Genomic DNA, 17,194 nt, shown 5'->3' on the forward strand with positions numbered 1-17,194 from the left:
GGACCGGGGGTCGGGTTGGACCAATTTCGGGATTTTTTATATAATTTGATTATTTTCGCATGGGCTTCATTCCCTTAGCATATATTGATGTTGTAATTCTGATTTTGGATAGATTCAACACGAGTTGAGGCCAAGTTGAGAGGCAAAGGCATCGCGGAGTGGTATTTCATCCGATTTAAGGTAAGTAACTATTGTAAATTTGGACCTGAGGGTATGAAACCCCGGTATTTCGTATTGCTTTGATAAATGAGGTGACGCACATGCTAGGTGACGAGTGTGTGGGCATGCACTGGTAGGGATTGTGACTTGGTCCATCCCGTAGCGACTATTAAGCCGCGTATTTGATTTGAAATCTTATGATATCCCGTATTTTAGATTGATACTATATTTGGGTTGTACGCCATGTTTGGGGCCTTGTGCCGACCTGTTTAAACCCTTAGGGGTATTTTTACTACTTTCCTCACTCTATTTGTTTTGAAAGCATATCCTCAGTCATGTTTCACCTGTTTATTGTTTAAATTCGGTTTCATCACTCTAGATCTTAATATATGAAAACTATTTGGGTTGAGTTCTCTGATTTCCACTGATATGCCCGAGTGGCTATGAGGTTAATGATTGAGAGAGGTTTAGGACCTAATGGTGAGGATTATATATTTATTATGGATCGGACTGGACGCAACATAGATATTGTATATATATGGATCGGGTTGCACGCTGCAACGATATACATATGGATCGGGTTACATGCCGCAGCGATATATATATTGGATCGGGCTGCATGGCACAGTGATATGACGTTTGGGCTATAGGAGCCCCTCCGGAGTCTGTAGACCTCCAGTGAGCATAGTCGACTATAAACTATGGATCGGGCTGCACGCCGCTACGGTTATTATGATTATTATTAGTATGAGATATTATTGAGCCAGAGTGCTGAGTGTGAGTACTGTTTGACGAGAGCTGAGTCACGAGTGACTGAGAGGCTTGCCCGAGAGGCTATATTTGTGAGTGATACCTAGCCCGAGGGGCTTGTTTATGACTTTTGTTGTTTTCACTCTTCTTTTATACTGAGACTCTTTTGAAAAATGTTGAATAAATGATTTCAAAGTATTTTAATTGAAACTAAAGTTTTACGAGATAACTGTCTATGGCACTATTGGTTTTGACTTGATATTTTTGTTGAAAACTCTTATATGGTTTTAAATTGCTCGCCACTGCACTCAGACCTTATTTACTTTAGTTACTTACTAAGTTGGCGTATTCACGTTACTCCCTACACCTTGTGTGCAGATTCAGGTGCCCGAGCAACAAAGTGAGAGCTCTCAGCACTCTCAGAGCTTTACTGGAGACTTCAAGGTAGCTGCACGGTGTTTGCAGCCCTGCTTTCCTCCTTCTTATTTTAGTATTCTACTATATCAGACTTATGATGTATTATTCAGTCAGTTTGAGTTGTATTTAGAGCCTCTTGACTAGTGACACCGGATTGTTGGGCTGTGTTGGTATTTTGTACTGGATTTTCCGCATATTGTGTTTTACTCATCTATTCCATATGACGAATTTAAGACTTATTCGATACTATAAAAAAAATTTTTATAAAAGATTTCGTTATGGTAAATATTTGGTTGGCTTGTCTAGTACTGTGATAAGTGCCATCACGACCGAGGCATTTAGGGTCGTGACAAGTTGGTATCAGAGCCTAGGTTACATAGGTCTCGCGAGTCATGAGCCGGTTTAGTAGAGTCTCGCGGATCGGTATGGAGACGTTTGTATTTATCCTCGGGAGGCTGCAGAACCTTTAGGAAAACTTCGCATTCTTGAATTCTAGTCTTGCAAATCTGTTGATTCTAGTACTAAACTTTTGTTATTCTATTCTCTCATAGATGGTGAGGACACGTGCTACCGGTTAGGACGAACGACCACTAATACCACTAGTTGTGGCCACTAGAGGCCGAGGATGTGGTCGAGGCCGTGGTAGGGGCAGGGGTGTAGCCCGCACAACAGCTAGGGCAATAACTGCAGATCCACCAGCCGCCCTAGTTCAGGATCAGGTCCCAGTTGCGGACGCTCCAGCAGCACCAACTCAGGCATCGACTATGCCTATTGTGATTCCATCCCTTTAGGAGGCTTTTGCTCAGATTCTATCAGTGTGCACTGGCCTGGCTCAGGCGGTCTCAGTTACTACGGCCGCAGCTACTTCTCAAGCCGAGGAAGGTACTCAGACTCCCGTTGCTCGCACACCTGAGTAGGTTGTGCAGGGACTTTAGACACCGGGGGCACCTCCAGCCCAGCCGGTTACACCAGCTCAGGAGTATGTGGTACCAGTTATGCCTGACGATGAGCAGCGTCGATTAGAGAGGTTTGGTAGACTTCAACCTTTGACTTTCAGTGGTATAGAGTGCGAGGATGCCCAAGATTTCATGGACAGGTGTTGGAGGATTCTTCGTACATCAGGTATTCTGGAGACCAGTGGTGTAGCATTTACTACTTTTCAGTTTTCTGGAGCTGCCTTTACTTGGTGGGAGGCTTATGAGAGGCGTAGGCCTGTTGATGCAGCTCCCCTTACCTGACAGCAGTTCTCCATCTCTTTTTGGAGAAGTATGTGCCACAGTCTCGCAGGAAAGAGCTGCACAGGCAGTTCGAGCAGTTGCGTCAGGGTGATATGACTATGACATAGTATGAGATACAGTTCTCTGAGTTAGCTCGTCATGCGGTCTAGTTGGTTCCCACAGATCGAGAGAGGATCAAGAGGTTCATTGATGGCCTCACATATCAGCTTCGAATTCTTATGACCAGGAAGAGGGTGTCAAGTGCTACTTTTGAGGAGGTTGTTGACATCACCCGCGAGATTGAGTCAGTTCCTCGTCAGGAGCGAGATAAGAGGGCGGCCAAGAGGCATCGAGGATCTGGTAGTTTTGGTGGTGCTCCTTCGAGGGGTCAGTTTTAGCACAGTAGAGACCGTCCATTCAGGCATGCTTAGTCAGCTCACCCAGTTCATCGTGGGGTGTTATCGGGTCATGGTTCTCACAGCTCACATCAGGGTCATTCATAACTCAGTGCCTACCAGCCCAGAGTTCGTCCCGCGCTCTATCGGTTCAGGGTTCTTCCATGCTAGGTCCTTCTATTGGCCATTCCAATGCTAGAGGTTCCCTTCAGTCCCCGTACCCCACACCAGAGAGTTGTTATAAGTGTGGAGAGTTTAGGCATATAAGGAGGCAGTGTCCTTGTCTTCTTGAGGGTCCATCTCAACAGAGGGGTCAGCCCTCGACTTCAGCTCCAATTACTTCACCACCCTCTCAGGCAGCTAAGGGTAAGGGTCAGTCAGCTAGGGGTTGCCCTAGAGGGGGAGGTCAATCGGGTGGTGGTTAGGCCCGTTTTTATACACTCCCAGCTAGACCAGATGCTATTGCTTCAAATGCTGTGATTAAAGGTATTGTCTCAGTCTGCCACAGAGATGCCTCTATATTATTTGATCCCGGTTCCTTTTTTTCATATGTGTCATCATATTTTGCTAGTTATTTGGATACGCCCCATGAGTCTCTTGTTTCATCTATTCGTGTATCTACTCCGATGGGCGATACTATAGTTGTGGACCATGTATACCGGTCGTGTGTGGTAACTATTGGGGGTCTGGAGACCCGAGTGGATCTATTATTGCTTAGTATGGTAGACTTTGATATGATATTAGGCATAGATTGGCTATCTCCATGTCGTGTTATATTGTGCTGTCATACTAAGACAGTGACGTTGGGTATGCCTGGTGTGCCACGGATTGAGTGGTGAGGTTTGACTGATTTTGTCCCCAGTAGGCTGATTTTATTTTTGAAGGCCCAGTGGATGGTTGGGAAGGAATACTTATTAGCCTTTGTGAGGGATGTCGGAGCAGAGACTCCTAGTATTGATTATGTTCCTGTTGTGAGGGATTTTCCCGATATTTTTCCTGCAAACCTACCGAGCATACCACCAGACAGGGATATTGATTTTGGTATTGATCTGGTGCTGGGCACTCAGCCTATTTCTATTCCATCGTATCGTATGGCACCATCGGAGTTGAAAGAGTTGAAGGAGTAGCTTCATGAACTCCTTGATAAGGGGTTTATTCGGCCTAGTGTGTCGTCGTGGGGTGCGCCTATTCTATTTGTGAAGAAGAAAGATGGCACGATGAGAATGTGCATTGATTACAGGCAGTTGATTAAAGTTACAATCAAGAACAAGCACCCGTTGCCTCGCATTAATGATTTATTCGACCAATTTCAGGGAGCGGGAGTGTTCTCCAAGATTGATCTCCGTTCAAGGTATCACCAGTTGAAGATCAGGGACTCGGATATTCTTAGGACAACTTTAAGGACCTGTTATGGTCATTATGAGTTCCTTGTGATGTCTTTTGGGCTGACCAATGCCCCAACAACTTTTATGCATTTGATGAACAACGTGTTTCGGCCTTATCTCGACCCGTTCTTGATTGTTTTCATTGGTGATATTCTAGTATACTCGCGTAGCCAGGAGGAGCACACGGAGCATTTAAGAGTTGTGTTGCAGAGGTTGAGGGGGGAGAAACTTTATGCAAAGTTCTACAAGTGTGAGTTTTGGCTCAGTTCAGTGGCTTTCTTGGGGCACGTGGTGTCTAGTGAGGGTATTCAGGTTGATCCGAAGAAGATAGAGGTAGTTCAGAGTTGGCCCAAACCGTCCTCAGCCATAGAGATTCGCAATTTTCTTGGGTTGGCAGGTTATTACCGTCAATTCGTTCAGGGATTTTCATCTATTGCATCACCCTTGACCAAATTGACTCAGAAAGGTGCTTTATTCAGGTGGATGGATGAGTGTGAGGTGAGCTTCCAGAAGCTCAAGACTGCCTTGACCACAACTCTAGTATTGGTTTTGCCATCAGCTTCATGTTCATATATAGTGTATTATGATGCTTCGAGAGTTGGTATTGGGTGTGTGTTGATGCAGGATGGTAGAGTTATTGCTTATGCTTTTCGTTAGTTGAAGCCCCATGAGAACAACTACCCTATTCATGATCTAGAGTTGACTGCCATTGTTCACGCATTGAAGATTTGGAGGTATTATTTATATGGTGTGTCTTGTGAGGTGTTTATTGATCATCATAGCCTCCAGCACTTGTTCAAGTAGAAGAATCTCAATTTGAGGTAGCGGAGATGGTTGGAGCTGCTAAAGGATTATGATATTACTATCTTGTACCTTCCGGGAAAGGCCAATATGGTGGTCGATGCCTTGAGTAGGAAGGCAATGAGTATGGGGAGTTTGGCGTATATTCCTGTTGGGGAGAGATCTCTTGCAGTTGATGTTCAGGCCTTGGCCAATCGGTTCATGAGGTTGGATATTTCGGAGCCCAGACGGGTATTGGCTTGTGTTATTTCTCGGTCTTCCTTATTTGATCGCATCAAAGAGCGCTAGTATGATGATCCTCATGTGATTGTCCTAAAGGATAAAGTTCAGCACGATGATGCTAGAGATGTGACTATTGGTGATGACGGGGTATTGAGGATGCAGGGCCGGATATGTGTGCCCAATATGGATGGGCTTCGGGAGTTGATTCTAGAGGAGGCTTATAGCTCGCGATATTCCATTCATCCGGGTGCAATGAAGATGTATCAAGATCTGAGACAATATTATTGGTGGAGGAGGATAAAGAAGAATATTATAGGATTTGTAGCTTGGTGTCTCAATTGTCAGCAGGTGAAATATGAGCATCAGAGACCGGGTGGCTTGCTTCAGCAGATGGTTATTCCAGAATGGAAGTGGGAGCGGATCACCATGGACTTTGTAGTTGGGCTCTCATGGACTTTGAAGAAGTTCGATGCTATTTGGGTGATTGTGGAGCAGCTGACCAAGTCCGCGCACTTCATTCCTGTGTGTACTACCTATTCTTCAGAGTGGTTGGCAGAGATCTATATCTGAAAGGTTGTTCGCTTGCATGGTGTCCCAGTTTCCATCATTTCAGATAGAGGTACTCAGTTTACTTCACAGTTTTGGAGAGCCGTGCAGAGAGAGTTGGGTACTCAGGTTGAGTTGAGCACAACTTTTCATCCTCAGACGGACGGGCAGTTCGGGCGCACTATTCAAATATTGGAGGACATGTTGCGCGCTTGTGTCATTGATTTTGGAGGGTCATGGGATCAGTTTCTACCGCTCGTAGAGTTTGCTTATAACAACAGTTATTAGTCGAGTATTCAGATGGCTCCATATGAGGCTTTGTATGGGAGACGGTGTAGATCCCCAGTTGGTTGGTTTGAGCCGGGTGAGGCTAGGCTTTTGGGTACAGACTTGGTGCAGGATGCTTTAGATAAGGTGAAGATGATTCAGGAGAGGCTTTGTACAGCGCAGTCGAGGCAAAAGAGTTATGCTGACAGGAAGGTCCATGATGTGTCTTATATGGTTAGAGAGAAGGTTCTACTGAAGGTTTTACCCATAAAGGGTGTTATGAGATTTGGGAAGAAGGGGAAGTTGAGTCCTCGGTTCATTGGGCCTTTTGAGGTGCCTTGGGGGATTGGGGAGGTGGTTTATGAGATTACTTTGCCACCCAGTTTGTCGAGCGTGCATCCGATATTTCATGTTTCTATGCTCCGGAAGTATATTAGAGATTCGTCTCATGTGTTGGATTTCAACACGATTCAGTTAGAGGGTGATTTGACCTATGATGTGGAGCCAACATCTATTTTGGAGCGTCAGGTTCGAAAGTTGAGATCAAAGGATATAGCTTCAGTGAAAGTATAGTGGAGAGTTCGGCCCGTGGATGAGGCTACCTGGGAGACTGAGCGGGAGATGCGGAGCAGATATCCTCACCTATTTGAGGCTTCAGGTATGTTTCTTGACCCATTCGAGGACGAATGTTTGTTTAAAATGGGGAGGAAGTAACGACCCGGCTGGTCATTTCATGAGTTACCGCTCTGTTTTCCCCATTTCTGCTTTTTGTTGTCTTGTTTAGCTGTATTAAGTGATATTGGGTTGGTTAGTTCGGATTCGGAAAGGTTTTGGAAAGGAATGAGACACTTAGTCTCTTTTGAGTAAGCTTAGATTGGAAAAGTCAACCGGATGTTGACTTATATGAAAGAGGGATCGGATATGAATTTCGATGGTTCGGATATCTTTGGGAGGTGATTTGGGACTTAGGAACGTGATCAGAATGTATTTTGGAGATCCGGAGTAGATTTAGGCTTGAATTGGCGAAATTGGAATTTTGGCGTTTTCCGGTTGATAGGGGAGATTTGATAAAGGGGTCGGAATGGAATTCCGGAAGTTGGAGTAGGTCCGTTGTGTCATTTGTGACGTGTGTGCAAAATTTCAAGTCATTCGGACGAGGTTTGATAGACTTTTTGATCGAAAGCGTAATTTGGAAGCTTTTGGAATTCTTAGGCTTGAATCCGATGATGATTTTGATGTTGTTTTGAGCATTCTGAGGGTTGGAAAAGTTTGAATGATGTTATGGGATATGTTGGCATGTTTTGTTGATGTCCCGAGGGCCTCAGGTGAGTTTTGGGCGATTAAACGGATCAAATATTGTTGAGGGAAGTTGCAGATTTCTGTTGTTGGTGTTGCAGACATTTGGCCTTCGCATTCGTGAGAGAGCTCTCGCTTTCGCGAAGGGATGTGGTGTGAGGCAGGAAGTTTGGCCTTCGCATTTGGGATGTTGGTCTCGCGTTCACGAAGGGTTAGGTTCTGCGTTCATCGCGAACGCGATGAGGTTCCCGCGTTCGCGTAGAGTAATGGGAGCAGCTGGGGTCAGGTTCATTTATGCTTCGCATTCGCGAGCTAGAGGTCGCATTCACGATGGGTTGAAAAGCTGAAGCTTCATGTTCATGTTCAAGATGTCATTTTCGCGAAGAAGGATTAAGTGGTCAACAGATTTTGTGTTTCACGAACGCGAGGCGTTGATCGCGTTCGCGATGAAGGAATTTTAAATCGTTGGGCAAAATGTTTAAAAGGCCATTTTCACGATTTTTGGCCAAAGTTCACTATTTTTGAGTCGGTTTTGGAGCTTCTTGAGGGAGATTGAAGAGGTAATCAAAGGAAAACACTTGGAGGTAATATTTATGGACTTAATACTCGATCCTATTGTGATTTCTACCTAATTAAAATAAAATTTGTGGGATTTGAAGCCTAAAATTGGGGAGTTAGGGCTTGGAAATTGGAGACCTTAATCTAGGGATTTGAGGGGTCATTTGTGGTCGGATTTTGGTATTCTTGGTATATATGAACTCGTGGGAGGATAAGGATTCCATTAATGTAACTTTTATCGAATTTTGAGATGTGGGCCCGGGGATCGGGTTGGACCAATTTCGGGATTTTTGATATAATTTGATTATTTTCGCATGAGCTTCGTTCCCTTAGCATATATTGATGTTGTAATTCTGATTTAGGATAGATTCGACGTGAGTTGCGGCCGAGTCGAGAGGCAAGGGCGTCGTGGAATAGTATTTCATCCGGTTTGAGGTAAGTAACCATTATAAATCTAGACTTGAGGGTATGAAACGCCGGTATTTCGTACTGCTTTGATAAATGAGGTGATGCACATGATAGGTGATGAGCGTGTGGGCGTGCACCGGTAGGGATTGTGATTTGGTCCGTCCCGTAGCAACTATTAAGCCGCGTATTTGATTTGAAATATTACGATATCCCGTATTTTAGAGATTGATACTATATTTTGGGTTGTACGCAATGTTTGGGGCCTTGTGTCGACCTGTTTAAACCCTTAGGGGTATTTTTACTACTTTCCTCACTCTATTTGTTTTGAAAGCATATCATCAGTCATGTTTTACCTGTTTATTATTTAAATCCGGCTTCATCACTCTACATCATAATATATGAAAACTGTTTGGGCTGAGTTCCCTGATTTCCACTGATATGCTCGAGTGGCTGTGAGGTTAATGACTAAGAGAGGTTTAGGACCTAATGGTGAGGATTATATATTGATTATGGATCGGGCTTCACGCAGCAACAATATTATATATATATGGATCGGGCTACACGCCGCAGCGATATACATATGGATCGGGCTGCACACCGCAGCAATATATATATTGGATCGGGTTGTGTGCCACAGCAATATGACGCTTGGGCTGTAGGAGCCCCTCCGAAGTCTGTACAACTTTAGTGAGCGTAATCGACTATAAACTATGCATCGGGCTGCACGCCGTAGCGGTTGTTATGATTATTATTAGTATGAGATATTATTGAGCCGGAGTGCTGAGTGTGAGTATTGTTTAACGAGAGCTGAGTCACGAGTGACTAAGAGGCTTGCCCGAGAGGCTATATTTGTGAGTGATACCTGGCCCGAATGGCTTGTTTATGACTTTTGTTGTTTTCACTCTTCTTTTATACTGAGCCTTTGTTGAAAATTATTGAATAAATGATTTCAAAGTATTTTAATTGAAACTGAAGTTTTACGAGATAACTGACTATGGCACTGTTAGTTTTGACTTGATATTTCTGTTGAAAACTCTTATATGGTTTTAAATTACTCGTCACTACACTCACACCTTATTTACTTTAGTTACTTACTGAATTTGCATACTCACGTTACTCCCTGCACCTTGTGTGCAGATCCAGGTGCCCGAGCAGCAAAGTGAGAGCTCCCAGCACTCTCAGAGCTTTACTGGAGACTGCAAGGTAGCTGCACGGTGTTTGCAGCCCTGCTTTCCTCCTTCTTATCTTAGTATTCTGCTATATCAGACTTATGATGTATTATTCAGTCACTTTGAGTTGTATTTAGAGGCTCTTGACTAGTGACACCGGATTGTTGGGCTGTGTTGGTATTCTGTACTGGATTTTCCGCATATTGTGTTTTACTCATCTATTTCATATGATGAATTTGAGACTTATTCGATACTAGAAAATGATTTTTATAAAAGATTTCGTTGTGGTAAATATTTACTTGGCTTGCCTAGTACTGTGATAGGCGCCATCACGACCGATTGGGATCGTGACAACATCAGTATTGTATACATATTTTTCATGTTTCCATTTTATATTTTCCAAAAACTTAATAGTATTGTTTTTTTCCCTTTTTCAGTATATTCTAAGAAAAATCAACAAGCATCTTCCTCCAACAGTTGAAACCGCACTTCTTCATTATTGTGCCAAAGAGTGGTTTGTATCTATGAGCGTTGATGATCGAAGAAGGTTCAAAGTAGGCTGAAAACTTTTTATTTTGGGCAATTATGTCAAGCGAGGTTTCGTCGTCAAATTTACGTTAGTTGATGTTGCACCACTATATGTTGACTTCAATATTGAAGTGAAGGGAGAAGGAACTTTTGATCATAATCCGGTCGAAATTGATTAGTTTTTAGGATTTGTTTTGTATTTTTCTATCCCTTTATTATATTTTTTTAGTTTTATGTTGATTTAGTTGTGCTAGTTGTGTTTTTGATTTTCTATTGAACTATTGATGTTTTCAAATTTCATTTCATCATATTGGTCTTATTTGCTATAACAATTTTCATTCTTCCGTATGAAATCAATTTCAAAGACTATTTTTAATTTTTTTTAAATCAATTCTTCAAGATGCAGACTTAAATCAATTTCTCTCGGATTCTTTTGGAATGGAGAAGAGAAAATAGGAAAAATAACACCATTTATTTCAACTAACATCATTAATTTCGAGGTTAAGAGGGAAAAACTATCAAAATTGAACAAAAAAAAGTTAAGAGGGAAAATTAGCATTCAAACTTTTTTAGGAGGGTATTTGAAATATTTTTGGACTGGGTTGGCCCCCCATATATAGTCACATACTCAAACCCTAAATTATGAAAAATACACTCGCCTACAAATCCTAAACTATGGATGCCTCTCCCTTTACCAAATGAGCCCTATCTTACTCTTCTACTAGTGATAATGAAGAAGAGAATCATCCAACATTTGAAGTGGTTGTGACTGATTCATACATCAACTACGACGATCTGGTAAATTATTATGTCCTTTAAACTTTATTTCTTTGAATATTACAATAACTTCTTGAGTTAATCCTAACTAATTTTTTTTTTACAAAAATACTTTTGTTTCTTATACCTTCACTCTAGAAAATATATATGCATCAGTATTGTATATCTTGTTTCAGTTTCATATTTTCCGAAACTTAATAGTAATATTTTTTTCTTTCTTTTTTAAGTATATTCCAAGAAAAATCTACAAGCATCTTCCTCCAACAGTAGAAACCGTGCTTCTTCACTATAGTGGCCAAGAGTGGTATATAAATATGAGCGTTGGTGATCAAAGAAGGTTCAAAGCAGACTGGAAACTTTTTGTTTTGGACAATTATGCCAAGCGAGGTTTCGTCGTCAAATTTATGTTGGTTGAAATTGCACCATTGTATGTTAGCCTCAATTTTCAACTGAAGGGAGAAGGAACTTCTAATAATAATCCGTTTGAAATTGATTAGTTTCTAGGATGTATTTGTGTTGATTTATCCTTTTATTATCTTTTATTCTCATGTTTCTTTAGTTATGGTTGTTGTGTTTTTTTCTATTGATGTATTAATGTTATGAAATTTCAATTTTCATATTGGTCTTCTTTACTATAATATTTTTTTAAAATTATCATTCAAAAAATCAGAAATGAAATTATTAGTAAATGCTTCATAGGGAAGTTAAATGGGTTGGTATATTATTAATGTATTGTAAGAGTAAATGCTACATAGGGAAGTTAAATGAGTAGGTTTTTTATTTAAAGAGGAATGGTTACACTGATTTTACATTGAGCTCTTGGAGTATTTGGTATCTGAATGTTGAAGGTAGGGTTTTAGTAACTGAATGTGAGTATTTTAGTTCTTAGTTTGAACTGATTTTAATGTTGTCAAGTCTTTCACTTATGTACTAGTTGCAACTAATCACATTTTATAAGTCTAGTGCTCTAAATTAAAAGCAAGTAACAATAAAATGAAGTATTTAACAATGATAATTATAATACCACACGTTTAAACTTATTACAAAACAAAGTCAATAAATTCAATTTTTTTATCTCAAATCAAATTAAATAAGTTTCAAACTTAAATCATCTCAAACTAAACGGTCAAGTCTTCTATTTCCCAGTTTGCTTCATCATTTAGATCAGGCAAGCTACTCTGTGGTGGTATTGTTACATCATCTTGTTGTAATTAGAGTAAATAAGACTAATAAGCAGTGTATTTTTAAAAAATAAATAATAATTAATTAATTAAATTTGTTATACTTTACCTCAATTCCTGCCGCTAGCCGAGGAGTTCCACCACCTCTACCACCACCTCTACCACGACCTCTACCATCACTTCTACCACCACCTCTACTTCTCCTATTACCTCTAACTCCACTTCCACCACCCGTTTATGAACTTCTAAAGTATGAATCAATTCGCCCTCTATATTTATTCAACCTTGGACGTCCACGAGAAGCTATGTATCTAGGATCTCTTATATTTCTTCCTTCACCCTCACCCTCATCCTCATCCTCATCCTCACCCTCACTCTCACCCACACCATCATATGTATCTTCCAATTCCCAATTTGGAACTATCATATCATCATCCCAATTCAAAAGGTCATACTCCAATCTGTTCAAATCATACTTAATATATTGCCTCATCACTTCAGTGTCCAATGCAATATCACAAACCCGTTCAAAATGCTTTAATAGTTCCCTGTACATCATGTATTCAAAATTCATACGTGGGTAACCTCTTAGAAAGAAACTTTTCAAGTGCGGACGAACAACATCTTTTCTCCACCTTTTCAATATATACCTCTCATCAATATTTTTAATCCTCTTATGAGATAACACCTTAAGTATATGGCAACATAGAATACCTCTTGTTTCAAAAAACTTGCGGCTACAACTTAGATATTCGCCAATAGGTGTATATTCAACTGTGAATACAAATGGATTTCTAGTGTTAAAACTCCTGAACGAATAATCTGTGATAATGTAATTCTCCACTCCAACTGTTTCTTGATGGTTTTCAGGGGTGCTAATTTCACAATGGTACAGTTTCCTTTAACTGTACTTGAAAAAATTCAAACACTTCACGAGTAAAACATGCTTGAAGTTTTTCCTCCCATGCGAATTCAGATAAACATTTTGGTTCAAAGCACCTTGACCTATATTCAGCTTCCAATTCTTTCTCGAACTTAGATCTTATGGCTAACTTATATTGCTGAACAAATAGCTTCAAAGTGCTTTGGTGGGTGATGAATCCATCAAAGAAAGTATGAATTCCTTCACTTCTTTGTGTGGACAACATTCCAGCACAAAAGTGGTCATTTAGGTATACCTGAACCCATTTTTCCTTCTCCAAATAAAGCTTATAAAACCAATCCCTTCCATCTAAGTTATATTTTGCAATATAGTTAATCCATCTTCTCTCAAACTCAGCAACATTAATGCTATCAAGGACTAAAGCCTTAAATTCTGCCTTTGCAATCTTACCATCAAGAACTCCACTTAACTTCGTAGGCAACTTTGCGAATATATGGCATATACAATATCTATGTACCGTATTTGTCATCAATGCATTGATGGCAGCCTTAATACTATCACATTGGTCAGTCATAATAGCTAATGGACGAACATTGTTAGCCCAAGCCATGTAGAGAGCACCATTTTGTAACTTGTTATATCCTCACTAGACAAGAGCACATCCCAAAAATATGGATATGCTGATTGACACCAACAAATGAAGCAAATGGAATATTGTATCTATTCACAAGGTATGTGGTATCAAGACATATTACATCATAGAACTCCCCATATGCAACCTTAGAGTGTGAATGAACCCATATGACATTACAAAGTCGACCAAAACTATCCACATCTACGGAGTAGTAAAGTTCTCTATCTTTTTGCTGCATGTCACTGAAGAACTTGAGTAATGATTGTGCATCCCCTTCTTGCAATTGAAGCTTTCTACTCTTCAAAATATAATTTCTACAGTCCTTTGGTGTACAACCCAGATTTTCGGGGCCACCAGCAAGTACTTCAGCGACTCTTATATTTTTTGAGGATCTTAAGCCAGCAATATCTTTGGCTACAAGAGTTCTCTTAAGAGACTTACTAAGCGATCTGTGTCCAGCCATTAATTGCAATAGTGCTGGTTCCAATTGATGATTATGTTTTTTAACCACCTTTAAAACACGCCATGAACCATTCTCCTCCAAAATTCCATTTATTCTAGCACGACAGTTCCTCCTCTTGGTAACATGCTTATTCCTTGGTTTCCTAGACCTATCACAACCATATTGCACATACCTAACAATATCACCATTTTTTTGTTTGATATTCTTTTGACAATGCAAAACCATGATAATCTTGCATGTTCTTTGTAAAAATCAAACATAACATCCTTATTACTGAACCGCATCCCAGTAATTGGACCGATTACTAGATCTTCTTCATTGAACTCATTAGACATTTCCATGTCCTCTCCACCTTCTCCCTCTTCCTCTAAATAGTGTCCTTCATCATCATCAGCATCATCAGCATGATCTTCTCCATTATTGAAGTTTCCGTCTGAATCAATGTTGACCGACTCATCTTTATTCATCAAACTGTCGTCCGAATTCAACCCCAATGATATGTGTAATGCGTTCCTTATTTGCTACGACCTAGTTTTAAGGTTGTTATTTGAGTTTAGTGGCTCCAAACTAGTTTCTAGGTTAGCATTCATGTTTAGGTTCGGGAAAAGGGTGGTGAATTATGTGTTTAATGAAAGATCTCTAACATAAGTGTATGGTATAACAAGGTATACCGTATAAATGAAAAAAATAATATTATGTATACATACTAGAATTTTGATCTTCCCATCGTATAAACTGTATTTAAAAAAAATACATAATATTATAGGTATACATATACGAAGGCTTTTGATCTTCCCAAGTATGATAGAATGATGATTTATGGGATCAACGTTTTGGGATAATGAATAGTTATTAACTTATTTTAATCGGGAATATTTTGGAGGGAAAAAATGGCTATTAAGACAAATATGAAATGAAGGGATTTAATGGTATTTCACCGGTATGGCCATCATTGGGCCATGGTGAGTTTGGCCAAATAGTAATGCTTTATTGCTATTGGTTTTTTCATTCTTTAATTATAAAGATGTTTGTTTGAGTTTCCAGAGATCGAGTGGAAAATCAGTTATCCATGTTGATGAAATTCATAATGCCTCAATTATGAATAAGCTCCACCACAAAATTAGGTACACATGTTCGTGTTAACTCTTCATCGATGAGAATTACTGAAGAAATGCCCTCAGTTACCAGGCATTATGTCACAACCTTAGTCAAATAAAGGTGTTTACTGGACGGGTTAGATCGGGCTGGGCATAGGAAAAATAGCCCGTCCAGTTACTGGGGCGGGTTGGTTAGTGGGCTGGGATATTTCGGGTTTTGTTGGGCCCGTCCAGGTTCGAGCTTATTGGATCCGGACCGGGCCGGGTTAATTTTTTTCTTTTGGGTGTATTATGTTTTCTTGTTCAATGTAATTGATACTTAAATGTTTGCAAACTTTTAAATAATAAAATAAGTATTTTAAGGCATAAAATCAAACTTTTAAATTTCAAAAGTTTTAAATTTTAAAATTGAAATTAAGTGGCTACATAAAATTATTTAATAAGACCAATATATAAGGATCAAATTTCAAAGACTTTCATTTCATATTTTCATTGCATAATAATACTTCAAATTAACTTGTCTATTAAACTTACATATAAAGCTTAAATAAGTCTAAAAAATTCAAAATAACACAAATCGTCTCAAATCAACTTAAATACGAATTCCTGGAGGATGCTCAAGACAACCCTTGATATGCCTCCTTGAACTAGTTGTGCCCTCCCACTTTCGACGAACATTAAAGACTCGACCACAGTTCTTGCACTCTACTTTGCGAACTTTTTCGTTTTCTTCTATCACCTCAAAGTGTTCCCAAACATGTGAGCGCACTCTAGAAGCACGAGGTATGATTTAACTTGGACCTAACAAAAATAGTAACCACACTTCACTTGATAATTGTAATTTCGTAGTGGCTACCGTAAATAATTGATAAAACTTGAAATATTAATTAATTGAGAACTTGAGAGCAATAAACAATTCAATAATCAAGAAGGAATTGTGAGAGAAGAATAGAGCAAGTTGTGAGAAAAAATGAAGAAGAGGGGGGGCTATTTATAGTTTTTAAAAGGCTAAAAATATAATTTATCATTTATTAGGGGGTGGAGGGACTATTTTAGCAAGGGATAGGCCGAAATGGATAAAAGTACAAAAAATGACCATTGCCAAACGGTCATTTTTTTTATTTTGACCGTTGGAAACGGTAAGATTTTTTTAAAAAAATTTACAACTTAAATCGAGCTGGATCGTGTTGGAACACGATTAAAATTCTTGAACGGGTTACTGGGCTAGCAGGGTTCCGGTAGCCAAAAATGGCCAACACCATCTGGCACAACTCTCCTACCCTAGACAACCATCCCACCCTTTACCGGATCGGGCTGACCCGGGTTGAATCGGGTCGAATCGGGATGTTAGTGGGTCAGGCTGGTTCGATTAACACCTTTAAGATTCAACTAAATACACGTGCGAAACTTGACAACCCGCTCACGATCTTGCACAACTTGCTCACGTTCTTGCTATGCCAAATCAACCTTACTATCCTTAAAGATCACTAAGAGAATGTTAGAACACATGAGCATTGCCAAATGAAACTTTTATATTAGAGAGAACTTGATTGTTTTTCTTCATGAGTTACAAATGAATATCCCCTTTTATATACTAGTTTCCTCGGGGCTAGTGAGTAAATATAAATTATTACAGAAGTTTCTTATTATTTACATGTAAGTCCCCTATCTAGAATTTTTTACATAGGTGGAATCTTCCATGGTCTTTCATAGTAATTCCATAGGGTCTAGGGTCTTTCTAGGGAAACCTCTATATTTTTTCTAGAACATTCCTACAAATACTAGCGTCTCTCCTATGTAAGCTTTCCATATGACAAAAATATACACCACATGGCACCTACGTGGCATGATGATGTGGCAGGTCATGACAATTACCTACGAAATTTTGTTGGTACAAGGTATATAGAAAAATCGATCCTCGGTAAAACCTAACCAATGGAGACTCCCAAGTACCTATCAATGGACACCATCGTGAGATCACTGGTTAGGTACCTGACAACATTTCTGCGAAAAATTAACACGAATAATTAAGAATAATAGA

The 17,194-nt window shown here is 39.9% G+C and overlaps 2 protein-coding genes across 2 annotated transcripts; both read right to left on the reverse strand.

The window, feature by feature from the left end:
• Positions 1 to 12,311: 12,311 nt before the first annotated feature.
• Positions 12,312 to 13,569, reverse strand: LOC138870913 (protein FAR1-RELATED SEQUENCE 5-like). The gene is made up of 2 exons (XM_070148755.1): positions 13,076 to 13,569; positions 12,312 to 12,951 (listed from the first exon to the last, which is right to left on the reverse strand). Exons 1-2 carry the CDS (start codon positions 13,567 to 13,569, stop codon positions 12,312 to 12,314), a joined length of 1,134 nt encoding a protein of 377 aa, XP_070004856.1.
• Positions 13,570 to 13,594: 25 nt separating this feature from the next.
• Positions 13,595 to 14,523, reverse strand: LOC138870914 (protein FAR1-RELATED SEQUENCE 5-like). The gene is made up of 2 exons (XM_070148756.1): positions 14,279 to 14,523; positions 13,595 to 14,204 (listed from the first exon to the last, which is right to left on the reverse strand). The coding sequence occupies exons 1-2, from the start codon at positions 14,521 to 14,523 to the stop codon at positions 13,595 to 13,597; spliced, it is 855 nt and encodes a 284-aa protein (XP_070004857.1).
• Positions 14,524 to 17,194: the final 2,671 nt, after the last annotated feature.

The sequence above is a fragment of the Nicotiana sylvestris genome, chromosome 6 (genome assembly GCF_000393655.2).
Source record: "Nicotiana sylvestris chromosome 6, ASM39365v2, whole genome shotgun sequence".
In the NCBI taxonomy this organism is placed as follows: domain Eukaryota; kingdom Viridiplantae; phylum Streptophyta; class Magnoliopsida; order Solanales; family Solanaceae; genus Nicotiana; species Nicotiana sylvestris.

What these genes read in the sequence shown, in the direction of transcription:
- LOC138870914 (XM_070148756.1), bottom strand. Translation starts at nt 14,523, where the DNA reads ATGAATAAAGATGAGTCGGTCAACATTGATTCAGACGGAAACTTCAAT. An exon ending in GAACATGCAAGATTATCATG is followed by an intron (nt 14,205 to 14,278) that starts GTTTTGCATTGT and finishes TGGTTGTGATAG; the next exon opens with GTCTAGGAAACCAAGGAATA.
- LOC138870913 (XM_070148755.1), bottom strand. Translation starts at nt 13,569, where the DNA reads ATGGCTTGGGCTAACAATGTTCGTCCATTAGCTATTATGACTGACCAA. An exon ending in GAAGCTGAATATAGGTCAAG is followed by an intron (nt 12,952 to 13,075) that starts GTGCTTTGAACC and finishes TTGTGAAATTAG; the next exon opens with CACCCCTGAAAACCATCAAG.